The sequence below is a fragment of the Macrobrachium nipponense genome, chromosome 6 (genome assembly GCF_015104395.2).
Source record: "Macrobrachium nipponense isolate FS-2020 chromosome 6, ASM1510439v2, whole genome shotgun sequence".
Classification (NCBI taxonomy): Eukaryota; Metazoa; Arthropoda; class Malacostraca; order Decapoda; family Palaemonidae; genus Macrobrachium; species Macrobrachium nipponense.
In genome coordinates this window covers 38,862,913-38,880,973 of record NC_061108.1, presented here as the reverse complement: position 1 = coordinate 38,880,973, position 18,061 = coordinate 38,862,913, and the positions used below count along the sequence as shown (strand labels likewise).

The window sequence follows — 18,061 nt, the reverse complement described above, 5'->3', positions numbered from 1 at the left end:
TCAGAAGTCTCTGACTCGCTCACCTAAATAAAAGGTGTCGGTTATAAAACTGGGGCGAGTGTTAAACATACCACAGCAACCCCTCCAATTAGCCTTTTCCTCATCAATTATTAAAATCCACACATAAAAGCATTTGAGGCAAACAAATGCTACAAGAAACAAATATATTTCTTTTATTGCAGCGTTTCCTTCCATATTTGGCAAGACATGATTGAGAAAATCCTGCTCAAATAGTTATATTTTTACTATATGTAAGAGCAGTTTAATAAAATAATTTAAAAATTTCTTTTTAAAGTTATTCATCTTAAACTTTTAGTTTCGACAGAAATTGTAACCAATTTATGATTGTAGCTAACAAAACTGAACGTGATATCCCGTCAAAACAAGGTTTGAAAAATCTCTAGTTGTCAACTTATTCTACAGAGTCAAAGAAGGTACAAAAAATTCCAAGTTATTAAATTTTCTACAAATCCTGAGATGCTGGGAGAGGTCACTGTAGGGTCACTAGTCATACTGACCTGCTTGATCAAGTAAGGTTGTATACTGTCACCTGTACTGAGTAAAAATGCAAAATATCAAGTCCATTGTATGAAGGGAACAGGTCGAAAATTAATTACAAGTTTTGGCCCAAATAAACAGACACAGAAGTCAAGTTAAATAAAAGCGTAATAAAAAATATAAAAAAAATATTTAAAACACTTTTATTTCAACGCACTAGAAAGTAAAAAATAGTTTTTTGAGATGCCATAATTTTCTTACAATCAATCATGTCTACAAAAAATAAAAGCATAAGAGCCATGCATGGAAGTTTTCAAATGTTTATGAGGTATGAAAAATCCTAGGAGTTTCATACTAATCCTGAGATACTAGGAGAGGTCACTGTAGGGTCACTGCTGACCGACAGATCATGTAAGGTTGCATTGTTACTGGGATGAGTAACCATGCAAAATTTCAAGTCCATCACATAAAGGGAACAGGTAAAAAAATATTTCAAGTCCATCCGACAAGGGGAACAGGTAAAAAATTGAGTTACAAGTTTTGACACAAACAGACAGATGCAGAAAAAGTTCAGCAAAAGCATGTAAACACTGAACAGGTTAGTGCCTAACAGACAGATGAAATAGCCATTCCTGAGCTTTGTGAATCATAGGGTGAAAAGGATTAAACTATTTAAGCTTCTGTGCACAAGTTTCATAGTAGCACATACTCAATAAGGCTGATGCTTGAGCAGCATTAAATGAAAGAGACGTCAGGCAGTTTAACAACAATCTCCATACTGCACTTCCTCACCTTGCAATTTGATCTGCCTGTGGAAACGTTTCTTTCCATCTTTATTAAACATGTTCTAAAACATATTTTAGATCAATTTCCCAATCGATCTTTTTTTTTTTTTTCTTTTCATATACAGGTAGCCCCCGATTACTGACAGGGGTTCCGTTCCTGGGACTTGAGGGTAACTTAAAATCGTCGCTAACAGAAATTCAAAAGTCTATGGACTCCACAATTGACCTTACGGTGCCCTAGACTGGTTAACAATGCCCAAGACAGTGTCACAGCTGGATAGTTTGCCATAATATGCAATGACCCTTTAATGAAAATGAGGAAATTCATTTGCCTAATCCTTTACTATGGTCTGCATGGTACTTCCACAAATTTTAATGTCACATTCGATGAACTTACAGGTAAATCTTGACCTAGAATGAGAGAAAAATATGTCCCCTTTTGCAGAAACTTTATCATATCTCCTAGTTAATAAGTTGAAAAAAAGAAAAGAGAATGATAAAAGTATCATTAGTAACATTAGAATTGTTGCCTAAACTCTACAGCCATAAACAACTGAATGAAAACTGTTGTTTTGCTACAACAACCGAACCGAATCTGATAACAATATTTTGCTTGCATTTCAGCCACTGTACGAAAGTCAATAATTACTGTAGTTTTGTTAAAAATGATGTTAATTAATTGAGCAGAATAGGACCGATATATTTTTAAATTACATTTATTCACTATGGAGAAAATATCAGCACTGAAATATAGTGGTACTGCTAAATTAAGTTGCATTTGTAGCTGAAGCTGAGAAAACAAAAGTTCACACTGCTAATGACTATAAATTATCGTGCATCAGTAACATGGATAAACTACCGGAAATAATAGTGGAGAAAAAAGTATTTTAATAAAAAAATTCTGGGCATGAAAGAACAAATTTTACTGTTGTTTTCATGCAGATAAAAGATAAATACGTAAAGCTTGCATTATAATGTAATAGGGTAAAAATAGTGAAAAGAATGTTTTTTTTTTTGCAGAAAAAACATATTCCCAGCACCATCTATTAACAAAAAAATACGTAAATTTAGTTCAGAAGAAGACTTATTTCAGTCATATTTCGACTTTAAAACACTTCATATAACGAAACATAACCTTGTCACTTATAAATAGTTTCCAGAGATTAATTTACGCTAAACAAAAGCAAGAAAGTCACTCTGAAATGAGTTAGATGCAGCAAAATAAACTTACCTCCATCAACTGATTTTTCAAAACCAAAACATGATCGCAACAGCGTCATCTATTAACAAAAAATAACTAATTCTAGTTTCACAACAAGATTTATCTAAGTCATATTTCAACTTTAAAACACTTCATATATATAACGAAACATAACCTTGTCCCATATAAACAGAGTTTCTAGATATTAATTTACACTAAATAGAAGCAAGAAAATAGCTCTGATTTGAGTTAAATGCAATGAATAACTTACCTCTGTCAGCTGATTTTTCCAAACCAAAACGTTATTGGTTTATTTGCATTATATAATACAACAGTAATATAAGACTACAAACAGTATTATTGGATACAGCAAAGTATAGGATAACTTTTTCAAAGGGCCAAGGAAAAGATGCATATTCATCATGTTTGTATTGTATGAGATGGTCTAGGCACTTAGGCTAAGCCACCAATAACCAATGTTGCTATAAACCCTATGGAAGGTAAAACCCAGTTATGTATATGTACATTGAACGAGTGCCGTAAAACAGAAATGCCAGTAACTGATACCAATGGTAACCAGGGGTTGCATGTGTTCCCAATGCAAGATTACTTTTGGATAAAAAAGGGAGGATTATCGAGTGAAACTCCTTCAAGGATTTTCCTGAGCTTTATATTATCAACATCTGATTCTTCTTGTCTGATCTGAAGAGGTGTAGAAGAACTTATCTAAACTTTCTTGAATTGCTTGATTTTTAATTCATTGAACTGAACATAAGGCATCATCTTATTTCTTTCTTCTCATAGCCACTCACCTTCACAAATTTTTATGCAAATCTTCTAATGAAGGACTGAAGTTGGCTGGAAAAAGTGCTAAATCTGTGAAGGGTGACTCTCTTTTGGATCTAGCCAGACTTGGGGTGGGAGACTGAGCAAGAGCCAAAGAGTCTTTGGGGCCTCTAAGCTGGTGGGGTTAAAAACACAAAATACTTCCATTCATATAAGGATTAAACATCAACATCAAATTTCAGAGGTGAATTGAAAAACAAAAAAACAACAACATTTTAATTTACAAACAGGTACAGATGTATCTTTTTTAGAGCAAAGTTCTAGAAAAACATCTAAGCTTTCAAAATCCAACCAAGTTAGTGATTCTAAATACCTGTATACAGTACCTTAATCTTAACACTAATACTACTTCATATAAAACTGTTTTTCATTCAAGTGCATTTAGTATTAGGTAGGATTTAATCATACAACAATATAAAAATTTGTGCTTATAGGATACCAATCCACATGTAACAATAACAAAAGTATTAGACCATTTAACTACAAAATAATTTTATACTCTAAAGGAATTCATCACATAAGTTCTACTAATCACATTGCAGGATCAATGAAAGTAACTTCTTAACAATTAAATATTAAGCTGCTTTGTATCCAATTTTGTAACAGTGAACTTTTTGTTTACTCTGAGAGATTAAAAAATCACATTTTCCATCAACTCTTTTGTACTAATGACAAGTAAATATAAATAATACAATCACTATCAACAGGTTGGTAAACATCATATGAAACTAATCAAGAATGAACATGCTTGAATAAAGATACCATACTGTATCTTTAGTAAAGAATCATTCAGTTTAAAATATATAAATTATCCATGTCATCACAATGGGATATATCTGGAATTTTTCTACTAAATGATATTCACTCAAAAAACTACATTTCAGTGTGCTGTTACTTGTGATTTTGAGGAACCAGCTGTAGTCACAAAATTAAAAAAAAAAATTGAATCTTACTGACTAACCACTCTCTGATATACATACGTATAGTACATCATTTCAACCAAATTATGGCTATACAGTTTATACCATAAGTTTAAGAATAAAAATTGTGGAATTTAATTCAATATTATGTTTCAAGAGAAATATCCTTGGGTATATTTCTTTTACAAAGTTTATTTTTAAATAAAAGACAATATTATTTTTTCCATCTCTAAAATCTTAGCAATAATTGATTGATTTTTTCACACAGACAACTGGAAACTTAAAAAAATATTTTTAATCAAGGGCTTACAAGAAGCTTAAACTTACCATTGTAGAGAGACTGTTGCTTGTTAATTAGCCTACTTATATTATGATGAATACTATCTAGTAATCAGACTATGGGAATAGGAACATCTTATGCAAGGTTACATTAGTAACAGAATTAATGATGATAAAAGAAATGATTCCCAACTTGCCTTTTTCACAAGGTGCATATGGAAAAGTTACGCTTGATAAACACTACATAGGTTAATATGGGTCTATGGTACACAGTCTCTCTCAGGTATCTAATGTAACAATGGATTCATCCCCTTTGCAACATTAAAATAATTATTTTTCTAAAGTGACTTACTTGTAAACAAATAAATCTGCATTCTGTTGAGCATCATTTTATGATTGTCACTGCACTTGCCATACAGCAATTAATGCCAATACCTCAAATGACACAGTTGGATTATTGGTTTATCTATTAAAAGTTAACATTGGAGATATGAAACACTTAGCAATAAACATATCCAAGCATACTGTCATTAGTGTAATACTTCCCAAAAGAAAAATTATACCCAAGGGTGGGTAATTTTTCATATCTTGTAAACAAAATAATAAATATCTGCATCGAAAGATGATAAGTTATGTCAAGAGCATTGCGTGTGTGTCTGTCTGTTACAGTGTGCTCTAACTGATCCTGGAGTCAGTATTCAGGGTTTAAGAATAAGTGATCATTTGTACAAAGCCTACAGAATAGTATAAAATGTGTTATGTTCAGTTAGTTCATTGCTCAAGGTATAAAAGTCGGGTATCACTAATCTATTAATAAATTATGTAAAACCAATAAAGGTTTCTTAACTGATGTACATATCTGTTTCTAAGCAATTTCAGCAGCAACTAAACAAAGATATGTCAGCTTTTTAATTTTGCTAACTGTATATGAATGTGTCAAAGATCCACTATCATATCATAAAGTAAAAATGGTTTGCTACTATATATCTAAATGCACTATATCCAGATTCTTTTCATCATCCACTGATGAATATTTGAGCCTGAAATATTTCATGTATAAAACATCACTCCATATTTGACAGACACTCTCAAACACAAATATAATACCCTAACATCTAATACATATGAAGCTATACAATAGAAATAGATTTCTTATTTTCGACAGCACAGTCTATAAGTGGGTACACTGTATCTCTGGTGATATCAATGTACCATAAATTCACTCCCTTTTTCTCCAAATCAACATACCTTTCTGTATAATTATTTGCTGCTTAAATTCTTTACTGATTTATTATCTCTTCAAAACTAAGTAAACCATAAGAACTATAATCACATTTAAACCTGAATGTGTGTAGTACTGTACTTTAGCATCCATCAGGTCTGATGAAGATCCAGAGATTATCTCTTTGAAGGAAATCACAACAGCCAATGGTTTTAAAGAGAGGGGGGGAAAAATGAAAGTATGGTAGATGTGACACCAAGAATTTTTTATTACACTGCCTAATATCTATGAATCAAAGAAGCAGCCATGTGGAAAGAAACATTATAAAATCCACACTAACAATAAACTTATCAGCTTTAATTAGATTTACGAAGAACTGAAGATTTACTCTGGGGACTGTGATGTAAGGTGAGGTTTAATAGATGTGGCTGGGCAGCTGTTGTGGCCTGGGAAACTTGAGAAGGAACTGTTGCTACTATTACATTTGAAGTGCCACCCACCACTCACCACCTCCTACGACTGTCACTTTTCCTAGCTGTTAAAAAGAAAAGTGAAATAAATACTATAAAACATTAAGGCAACACCTGTGACTATCCTAATTTCTATTAAAATTTCCCAAAACTGTAATGGAATTCTCCGAGTAATTTGGATGAAGCTCTTCTTCATTTAGATGAAATTATAATATAAAATTTAGGCCAAAGGCCAAACACTGGGATCTATGATGTCATTCAGTGCTGAAATGGAAATTTAGAGTAAAAAGGTTTTAACAATTTTACAAGAAGGTAACACACTATGAAAGCACTGTTAGAAGAAAGTTTAAGTTAGCAGAATGATAACATGAACAGAGGTACAGCAAAAAGAATGAAAGGGTGGCAGCCAGGGCAGAAGGAATGCTGCAAAAAAACTCAAGTAAAACCAACAGTGAACAGCGTAAAGTTTATTGACAGCACTATCCCCCCACAGGAATTCTAATATTAATCACATGTAGTTTTGAAAATTTATTATTAGAAAGTCTAAGATAAAAGAATACATGCAAGAAATTAAGAAAACCAAGAATATTCTAGATAAAACTGGAGGCTCCTTCCCAATCTAAATGTGACCAATTAAATCTAAGATCCCAATGTGCAACATTTATTAGAATGCTTTTCAACTTTTTGTTTGCTTTCCATGATTATCTCAATGCGCTAAGTGTTGTGACTTTGGCTGATAAAGCACATTGACTACTGTAGTTTTTCATTTCATTTATTAAAAAAAAAATATCTTTCCAAGTTCATTGATTTTAATATTTAATAAGCTTTTCTGACATTGACATACCAGTACTAAACTAAAAAATTTAAACAGGTCACCAAGTAAATGGCATAAACTGCCAGCTGTATTCATTTCTATGCATGCATAGGGAAGGGGCTACCAGCAGCAGGCCTGGTGTAATATCTTAAGGTTTTGACGGTATTAGATAAAGGCTTATGCGAATCTTAATCTCAGACAAAAGAATGATATATGAAATTCATATTACTCCTCTGAAATAACAGATTTTAACAGGAAATATCTATTTTTAGTGGCCGCTGTGAGTCCTCAAAGGAGTTACTCTCTCATGGTTCCCCCGAAGGCTCCATAAGACAAACCAGTCAATCTCAAAGAAATCTTTTATTCTTGGTATCAGCCCTAATAGTGTTAGTTGGCACAGTGATTGCATATAAAGGACTAAGGACAAGGGGCTCTGTCTCTGTCCTACAAAGACTACCTTGAGTTTTTTCTTTTATCCTACTTGCTGAGATGTGACAAAAGTGTGTATGATGGCTATCCTCCTCATTACATGCCAGGTCTGTGCAAGATAAATGTTCATCCAAATCCCATGTCTTTGTGTCAAAAAATGGGTGATTTGAGGACTTACAGGGGCTATCAAAAATAGGTTTTTCCTACATCAAAACTCGATCTTTGATAGCATAGTTGCTGTTTGTCCTCAGCTTACATAAGGAAAATTGACAGGTGACAAAATAGCTTAGCTCCTAATAAATCCCCATCCCAACCAGTAACCCAGGTATGTTTTGGTCCAAAGTATAGTCACTGATTATCAACAGTTTTCTTTACTCCAGATACTGTTAGGGTTTGACAATAAAGAGCAGGAAACCACACAAGAACCTAGACAGGTAGTTCCCGGTTATCAGCGAGGGTTCCGTTCCCAGACAGCATGACATTAACCGAAAATCGAAGATAATAGTGATGATCCAACTGGGGATCACAGCCACCGATAACTGAGGATCAGCGCCACCAATAACTGAGGATCGGTGCATATCGGCGCTAAAAATTCAGTTCTCGTGTTTTGCTAGACTAGCGCCATAAACTGGATCGCCAATAACTGATGCCACCGCATAACCGGGGACTGCCTGTACATATATGTATTATGCTTTTGTGGTTCTAAGATGACTTAAGCTACGGTCACACATTCCCATATCAAGGCATGCATGTCCAAGCATGAACGGAAATTGATAGTTGCAACAGCTTATGTAAGTAAACTGTAAATGTTCTGTAAAATGTGGGAATATGGGAACAGGTCAGGGAGGGGTGCTTGTGATGGTAATTGCTTCATAGCAAAGAAAGATAAAGGAAAAGAGAACGCATTTTCGAGAAGTTCGGCAGCAAGGAGGTTTTCGCGCCACTGTTGGAGGCGCCTATGTTCGTGATTGTTCCAGAATCGCAGGAGTGTTGTGGATCTCGTCGTTACGTGAGAAACCCCGCGATTTCTGATGGCAATACCTCGTCTAAATTCATCTAAGAAGTTCTAGAAATCCCTGGAGTCGGTGACGTTCGCCGTAGGCTCCGCCCCCAGAGCGCCGTATAAATACGACGAACGAACTTTGGAGAGCAGTGGTCGTAGAAGGAAGAGATTGTAAAAGAGAGATCACCAGTTAGTAAGAGCCACCGATCAGATTATCAGTGAGAGATCAGCAGCAGTGATCGACAGAGAAAAACTAGAGACGAAGGAACCGACAAAAGCATCAATCAAGAAGAAAAGTTGTTTGAGAGTTGTTGGATATTGGTCTAGTCGTCTTCAGGTGTGGTCTACCGTGTTATCTCGACGTCGAGCAGACTTCAGAGAAGAAAAAGGTCCTGTTACAGTTGTTGGGGAATTCCTGCCTTACAAGAAGATTAGCTTCTGCAATACGGAGTCAAGAGGACGTCCGCATTCGCCGATCTACATTTATGAAGCCAGCGCGTCGAACCGCCAAATAGAGTTAGCAAGTATTTGAACTGCCGCACTGTTCCCCCAGTTCATGCAGTGTAAGATTCTATCTATTTATGTAAATAGAGATAACCATTCTGCATTTACCTTTGTTAGTAAGCTTGTAAATAAACCTTTGTTGTGTTAGTGTTTCTTTCTATATTCATATCCCCAGTTTCAACTGTTTGTGTTGATAAGTTTTTTTTTATTTTATATCGAACCTGAAGTGGACCTCCCTCAGAGGCCGTAACATTGTCTCTGAGATCTCAGGGTCCGTAACAGTGCTGCATGCCACCCGAGCAAGCGCAGTGAGTCACTGGTATTCTGAAATGTTCAAAACTGGTCGTGGGTGGCCATGACAAATGTCATTTGACATAGCTCTAGGTGTACCACGTCATACCAACATGGCAGTGACTGTGTCGGCGCTGGGCAAATCCGCATGGTACCGTGCGGTTCCCCTGTTCCTACCTCACACTACGTGGGTCTCCACATGGTGGGGGAGCCTACGCAGCAACCACCCCGCTCGTTTACAACCCTGTACAACCTGGCAATGCTGTACTCTGGGATAAATGACGAGCAGTGCAGCGGGCTCAGGTCATTTATGAGCTGCTCCAAGGGCAAGAGCACGTGCTGGCACAAAGTCTACTAAATCAAAACTGACTCAGGTCAGCAGATGATCTCCTCTCCAGGACCAACAAGCATTGCCGTATCTCTAGAACACCCTTCAAGATGCCCAAGAACCTCACCACGAGACCAAAGAAGTGGGCAGTCAATCATCAGCCCCAAAAGATATTGCCAACATCTCTCTTCCGTCCTCCAGCTTCCTCGAGAACTTGCAGTGAAACTGTGCCTTTAGTGTATGTTTGTGATGATGTGTGTATATACGTATATTGATATTGTTTTCATGTATGCAATTTTTATTCATTTATGTCTTAAATGTTTATGTTTAAGTCTTAAATTTCTTATAATTATATGCCAAAGTGGTTTTGTACAAAATAAACAGAGTAATGAAAATTAAGGTTCACTTATATCTGGTAAAGCCGCCTCTCAATAACGCGTTTTTTATTTAACACAAGCTACTAAACATAAAATGTTTCAGAAAGGCGAAATTTTTGATTTAACGTGAATTGACGCCCGAGCGTTGTTTTCTCAAATCACCCATGCATAAGCATTGCAGACGATGGCCGTCGACATAAACAAAGAGATAGCAAAGTGCACTGTATGTATTTAGTATTAATAAAGTGAAAGATTTTGTGTACTGTATCTATTAATAAAGCAAAAGACTTTGTTTATTTGTTAATAGAGTGAAAGATTTTGTTCCGATTTCTTTTTGTCTGACCTACATAGTACAGGTATTCTCTTACTTACGATGGGGTTAGGTTCCAAAAAGCCCATCGTTTGTTGGAAAACTCTTATCTCGAATATAGCCTATCCTACACTACGGTAATCAGTACCAACTTTACATATAGGATAGCCTAGCCTACACTGCACATTATACTTTATACAGTATATATACAGTGCAGTAATGATTAATTACAGCTAATTCTCTGGGGCATATTGGCTTATGGTAATTCAGTAAAAAAAGATACGAAACAAAAATCAGCTTCATTACAACAATGGCATAATTGAGCGATGTTAGGCTGCTGATGGCTACGTATAATTACAATCACAATGAATATTGTATGTAATTTCTCATATTATTGTATTGATAATCAAATAAAGCGGTCAATGTTTTGGTTTGGAAATCAGTTGATGGTGAATAAGAGTTTATTTCACCGTATTTAACTAAATTCTGTGCAATTTTCTTGCTTCTAGTTAGCATAAATGAATATCTAGATACTTCACTGATATGAGACAAGGTCATTTTTTGTTATACGATGAATTTTTAAGTTGAAATATGACTTGAATATGTCTCGTTGTGAACTAAATTATTTTTTTCATTAACAGAGTGTTGGGAGCATGTTTATTGCGTAAAAAAAAAAAGTAATTCCGTTTGCTATTTTCACTTGATTTCATGGTAATATGATATTGTTATGAAACAATAAAGTTTTGTACATACTTACCTGACAGATATACATATACTTAGCTATAGACTCAGTCGTTCCCGACAGAAATTCAAATTTTGTTTTGCGGGCACACGCTACAGGTAGGTCAGGTGATCTACCACCCTGCCGCTGGGTGGCAGGACTAGGAACCATTCCCATTTTCTACTCAGATTTTCTCTTCCACCTGTCTCCTGAGAGGAGGCTGGGTGGGCCATTCAATTGTATATATCTGCCAGGTAAGTATGTACAAAACTTTATTGTATCATAACAATATCATTTTTGTACATTCAACTTCCATGTCAGAATACTTAGCTGATTGGCACCCTTGGTGGTGGGTAAGAGACAGCTAACTACTGAAATAGACAGGAAAAACAACATACGTTGTAGGTAAATATAAAAAACCTTGGTTCCTACCTGGTTAGGCGGAAGACTTCATGGCTACTGCCCAGGAGCCTGCTTCACCTCAAGAGCCTCAGCGAGGTAGTGACCTCATGCTAAGAGTTCTTGTGGATCTGTCAATGGGGTCTTATCCGCTTACTCGACAGAGCCTGAGGATCTTTGTCAATGGGTGCTAATCCACTTAAATGACAAAACACCTTGCCTAATGGCATCATCAAGGAGCACAACACCGATCCCGACCACCTGATCCTAACACCCGGGTTAGTACTAAGATTGAAAGGAGTTATCCCCGAACATCCTTTCAAACCACCTAAAACTCAACACCGAATAATTGAAAAACTAACTAAACTAATAAAGGATCAGTATCAGCTCCCCTGTCCCAAGAACTGAATCCCGCATATACATATGGACAAGAGAGAAGCATTTGTTGTACGTAACTCTAACATCCTTCAGGTAATGGGATGCAAAGACAGAGTTGCATCTCCAATACGTTGCAGCTATAATGTCCTTCATCGACATATTTCTATGAAACGATAGCGACGTCGCAACTGCTCGCACCTCATGTGCCTTAACTCTAAGCTGCTTGAAGGAGTCATCATGGCACTTCTCATGCGCTTCAGAGATCACACTTCTCACAAAAAAGGCCAGGGCATTTTTAGACATGGGTCTCCTGGGGTCTCTTACCGCGCACCAGAGACTCTGTAAGCAACCCTTAAGTTGTTTCTTCCTCTGAAGATAGAACTTGAGTGTCCTTACTGCAAAGAGACCTCTCCATTTTCCCTCCCTATCCAGGGGAAGAAAGTCCTTTCACTTCAAAACTCCTGGGCCAAGGCTTTGAAGGGTTTTCGTTCTTTGCCAGAAATAATGGCTTAGAACAATATTGCTGAGTCTCCTCTGACCGACACTAGAATCCAATGCATGTAGTTCACTTGTCCTCTTGGCTGTCGCGAGGGCCAAGAGAAAAATGCAGTTCCTTGTAAGGTCTCTAAAGGAAGCCTGATGAGGAGGTCGAATTTTTCTGAAGTAAGGAATATGAGGACCATGTCAAGATTCCAACTAGGTGGAAGTGAGGACCTGTTCTTGGATGTCTCGAAGGACCGAATAAGATCATGAAGATCCTTGTCCTCCGCTATCTTTAGGCCCCTATTCCTAAAGACAGCGGAAAGCATGCTCCTGTATCCTTTAATCATAGATACAGCTAGATGAGATTCTTCTCTCAGGAAGAGAAGAAAATCAGCATCTCGGTCACAGAGGTACTGGAGGAGGACAGCTTCTTCGACCTGCACCATCTCCGGAAGACTTCCCACTTCGACTGATTACACCGTAAGGTTGAGGGGACCTACGGGCTCTGGCAATCGCGGCTGGCAGCCTTTCGCGAAAAGCCTCTCGCTCTGACGAGTCTTTCGATAGTCAAAAGGCAGTCAGGGAGAGAGCGGGGAGGTTTTTGTGAAACCTCTCAAAGTGGGGTTGTCTGAGCAGATCTGTCCTTACAGGAAGAGATCTGGGGCAAGTCCACTATCCATTCCAGTACCTTTGTGAACCATCTTGTGCGGGCCAGTAGGGAGCGATGAGGGTCAGTCTCGTTCCCGTCGAGGCCACGAACTTTCTTATTACTTCCCTCACCAACTTGAATGGGAGGAAGGCATAGGCATCTATGCCCGACCAGTCTAGGAGGAGGGCATCGACTGCTAATGGCTCTTGGATCCTTGATTGACAAGCAGAAGTTGTCCATCCTTTTGTTGAGGAACGTGGTGAAAAGATCTATCTGTGGTTTTCCCCACAGGTTCCAAAGCCTTTGACATACTTTGAGGTGGAGGGTCCACACTGTTGGAAGGACCTGGTTCTTCCTGCTCAACAGGTCCGCCCTCACGTTATATTCTCCTTGAACGGAACCATTGTAAGGAGAGTACTGTTTCGTTCCTCCGCCAAATCAGAAGATCTCTTGCCAACTCGTAGAGAGGGAGAGAGTGGGGTCCCTCCTTGTTTTCGAATGCAAGCCAGAGCCGTGGTGTTGTCCGAGTTGACTTGGACTACCATGCCTCTGACTTCTGAATTGAAGGATTTTAGGGCTAGATGGATAGCCAAAAGCTCCTTTGAGTTGATGTGCCAGGACACCTGTTCCCCTGTCCAGGTGCCTGACACTTCCCTCGCTCCTAGTGTTGCTCCCCAGCCTGTCTCCGACGCGTCGGAGAACAACACTAGGTGCGGGCTCTGAATTGACAGGGACATACCTATGTTCCTTTTGAGCGGAACCAACCACCAAGCCAGGTGGGTTTTCACTTCCTGATTGATCGGAAAGGAGTCTGACAGATCTCCTGTCTTCCGATTCCATATCCTCTGTAGGTAGAATTGCAGAGGTCTTAAGTTGAGCCTCCCTAGGGAAAAGAACTGCTCCAGCGAGGAAAGGGTCCCCAGCAGGCTCAGCCATTCCCCCGCTGAGCTCCGTTCTTTCCCTAAGAAGGCTGAGACTTTTTCAAGCCTCGATTGAGCCTTTCCTGAGATTGAAAAACTCTAAACACAGAGAATCCATCTGAATCCCCAGATAGACAAGGTTCTGGCTGGGGATCATCTGGGATTTCTCAAGGTTCACCAGAAGTCCAAGTGACCGTTTACTAGGTCTAGGGTCGTAGACAAGTCCCCTCCAGACATTGCTGTTCTGACTTGGCTCTGATGAGCCAGTTGTCTAGGTAAAGTGAGATGCTCACCCCCTTCAAATGCAGCCAACGAGCTACTTCTTCATAAGACCCGTGAAAACTGGGGTTGGGGGCCATCGAAAGGCCGAAGCACAAAGCCCTGAACTGATATATCTTCCCTGGATCATGAAACGAAGAAACTTCTTTGATGAAGGATGCAGAGGGACATGAAAATAAGCCTCTTGAAGGTCCAGGGAGACCATCCAATCTCCCGGACGGAGAGCCATAAGAACCGAGGATGTGGTCTCCATGGAGAACTTCCTCTTCTCCACGAATCGGTTCAGTGCGCTCACGTCTAGTACCGGTCTCCACCCCCCTGAGGCTTTCGGAACAAGGAAAAGGCGATTGTAAAGCCTTGGGAGTGGAGATCTTGTACTAATTCGATGGCCCCCTTCTCCAACATCTGATCCACAAGGAGAAGGAGAGATCTTCGCAGGACAGGGTCTTTGTACTTGCAGACAACTCCCTTGGAGTCGAAGTCAAGGGTGGTCTGTCTTTGAAGGGGATGAGATATCCTTCCTTAGGATTAAGAGGGTCCAGTGGTCCGCTCTCACAGCCCAGGATTCCGAGAACTTCAGCAGCCTGGCGCCCACTGCTGTCTGGAGGACTAAAGAATCATTTTTCCTTCTTGAAAGGTCTAAAAGATGACCTCCCTCTCTTGATTGGTCCTTTCTTTCTGGAGGCGGATCGCGAAGAAGGACCTCCCGAAAGGGCGCTTGAGGAGCCCAACTTTCCTTCTTAACAGGTGGCACGCAGGACGAGCTTTCTTCGCTGATTGGGCTAAGAGATCCTGGGTGCCTTTCATGAGTGAGTGAGTGAGAGATGTCTCTCACTAACTAGAAGAAGGGAAAAGCTGTTTCGACAGAGGCGCGTATAACACAGAACGCCCTCTAAGCTGGAGAGACAGATTTTGTTAATAAGGAACTAAAGACTGCTCTTCTTAAGTATACCTGCCCCAAAGAGGGAGGCTACTTCTCCAGATCCGTCTTGGACAGCTTTGTCCATACAGGACAAGACGCTGTTAAGAACTTCAGGGCTAAGAAGTCCGGTTCTTTGCGTCTTCTTGGCCAACACCCCAAGGGACCAGTCCAGAAAGTTAAAAACTTCCAAGACCTGGAATAATCCCTTGAGGAGGTGGTCCATCTCCGACATGCCCCATGTGGTCTTGACTGTAGACAGGGCATGTCTCCTTGTTGAATCCACTAGAGTGGAGAAATCCGCTTCTTCAGACGAAGGAAGAGCCAGTCCCATTGCTTCCCCCATCTCATACCAAATGCCTCTTCTTCCTGAAAGTCTGGAAGGAGGACAGGCGACGACAGTTTTCCCTGCTTCTTCCTTATAGCTGAACCAAGCCCATACCGACTGGAGGGCTTTTCTTCATAGAAATGGCCGGGTGCATTTTCAGGAAGGAGGAGGATTTCGTCGCTTTGTGCTCGTAAACAAAGAACGAGGAGAGGGGCGGTCGGACTGAGGGAGTCTCCAAACTTCTGAATAAGTAAGCTGCCAAGGTCTTGTAGTCCAATAGCGCCGCTACTCTCGTAGATTCCTCGTCAGAAATCTCCTCCAGCTCTTGCCTCGTCGTTCTGGTATGGGGAGAGCGATCAACCGAAGGAGAATTCTTACGAAGAGAGGAGTTGTCTGATACAACCATCTTCTGTCCTCGAGGAGAGGGGCTCCTGTCTGAAAGAAGAGCATACTAAATCCGGAGATCTTTGAAACTGGCGCCTGAAGATTCCTCTAAGCTGGGAGAAGTATTGTGTCTAAAAGACGTCTTGCTGCAACCAGGAACGGAGCTGTTAGGGAGAGCTTCGCGACTAACAGGCTCAGGGCGTCTGGAAGGAGTCTTGTGTCCATCCGGTACATAGAGAAAAGAGAGAGGATAACGTCTGCTAAACTTCTCTCTGTAGCTAGAGACTTGTGACTGACCGAAGCCTCACGCTTAGAAGAAAAGCTTCGTGTCTGGTAGGCGCTTCGTGGTCTGGGAAGAGGATCGCAATCGGCAGGATCCTCGCACTGGTAGTCGGCATGCGCCTGGAAGAAGTCTCTCTCTGAAGACACTAAGCGTCTGAACTGGCGGCTCGCGCCTGGCAGGTGCTTGGCGCTTGGAAGAAAGCTCGCGCCCGGATGGAGACTCGCACCTGACCGGGGACTCGTGGCTGGCTGGCGCTGAGCGGCTGGGAAGCAGCTCGCGCCTGGAGCATGGCTGGTGCTTGGCTGGGGATCCAAGCTGGGCTGGCGACCGCCGTCTGGCTGGAGACTGGCGCTTGTCCGGCGACTCGCGCCTGGGAAGAGCCTCAGCTTGGCTGGCGCCTCGCGGCTGGGTGGCGCTTCTTGATTGGAAGAAGATGAAAACTCGGTCGCTAAGCGTTCCCGAGCCTCGTGCTTCCGAGGAGACAAGTGAGAAGCGGGCGTATCGCAGGCTCTCTTCTTAGAACGAGGAGCTGTAGAGAGGAGCTTAGAGCTAGGAACGTCCAGGGGACGAGAGGTCCTCTTAACGGGAAGAGAAGTGTCCTTCCTGCACGGAGGATAGGGGGGGGCCTTCATAAGCACTCCTACAAGGGACGAGATTTGCTCCGCAAGTTACGTAGAATCTTAGTTGTAGGATCTCCCCGCTCCTTGTCAGAGGAGGAGACGGAGGCCTGGAGGGAGAAGGGGACTCCTGTTGAAAGCTGGCGAAAACAGGGCTCTCTTGGCTCTCTTCCTAATCACAGAAGAACTTTCTGGGAAGTGCTCAGGGCTGGAATCCAGGGTAGGCGCTTTCCAACTACTCTTCAAGGGCCTCGACTGTTCGGCAGAGCTCCAGCCGCGCCTGGGCGACACAGAATCCGAAGACGAGAAGCACTCTCAGGATGCCTTTGCAACGGCGATCCTTGGCAGTCTGGGACGACACAGATCCTGCCGAAGGGACGCCTGATCGGTGGGGATCCTTCACAACCTCCGTAAGGCTTCTGACTTCCTTCTCCTCTGGGCCTGGGAGCTTGGAAGAGGTTCTAGGCCTGGGAGCGTTGCAGAGCCGATCAGACGCCCCCTCCACTGCACTGGGTACCTGAAATCACTATCCACTGCACTGTGCTTACTTCCAAAGCTCGCATTTTGAGCTCCATCCTAACTTGTTAGACGAATCTACTCAAGCTTCGTGAAGAAGCTTTTCTAATCCTATCCTTCGCCAACTTCCTTAAGTAGGATGTTAAAGTCTTCCATTCATCCTCACTCAAATTCTACATTCCTCACACGTATTAGTGAAAGAACATTCATGCCCCCTGCACCGCTTGCATACCGTGTGCGGATCTACCGAACCTTTCGGTAGTCTCACACTACAACCGTCATTCACACATACTCAATTGCATAACTAGTCAGACATTCTAAGAAAAATCCACAGCGAAATCCAAAAAACAGTCCACTAAAACGTATGCCAAACCAACAATCCAGTACGTCACCAAAAAAGACAGTCCAGAAGATTAATGGTGAAGAAAAATGAAGATCAGGTCAGGCGGGAACCAACAATGATGTCGTCGGTACGGTGACAGAGAAAATCTGATAAGAAAAACGGGAATGGTTCCTAGTCCTGCCACCCAGCGCAGGGCGGTAGATCACCATGACCTACCTGTAGCGTGTGCCGCGAAATTTGAATTTCTGTCGGGAACGACTGAGTCTATAGCTAAGTATATATTCTGACAGGGAGTTGCATGTCACAACGAGCTTTACGTTATTTATCTTTTATTGGCGCGAAAACAACAAGATAAAAATTTGTTGTTTCAAGTCCAGTAATTTTGATTAAAATGATTTTCTCTCGATTTTTATCTAAGTTGTGTATGATGTCATAACTTTATGGGAGCTTTATCCTTGTTGCCGATGCACATTAATAATCACTAGCAGCTTGAACAGCTTTCTCAGCTTCAGCTACAACATGGTTTAAATTTAACAGCATATTTCCTTGCTGATCTTTGATCTAT

At 40.6% G+C, this 18,061-nt stretch overlaps 1 protein-coding gene across 1 annotated transcript in view; it reads right to left on the bottom strand.

Moving 5' to 3' along the window:
* Positions 1–5,476: 5,476 nt before the first annotated feature.
* LOC135216499 (uncharacterized) overlaps positions 5,477–18,061 on the bottom strand; it is a gene marked incomplete at its 5' end in the record, with an annotated part of 123,124 nt that continues 110,539 nt past the window's right edge. Inside the window, 1 exon segment of the mRNA XM_064251870.1 lies at positions 5,477–6,286. Within this exon segment, the coding sequence (XP_064107940.1) occupies positions 6,230–6,286 (57 nt within the window).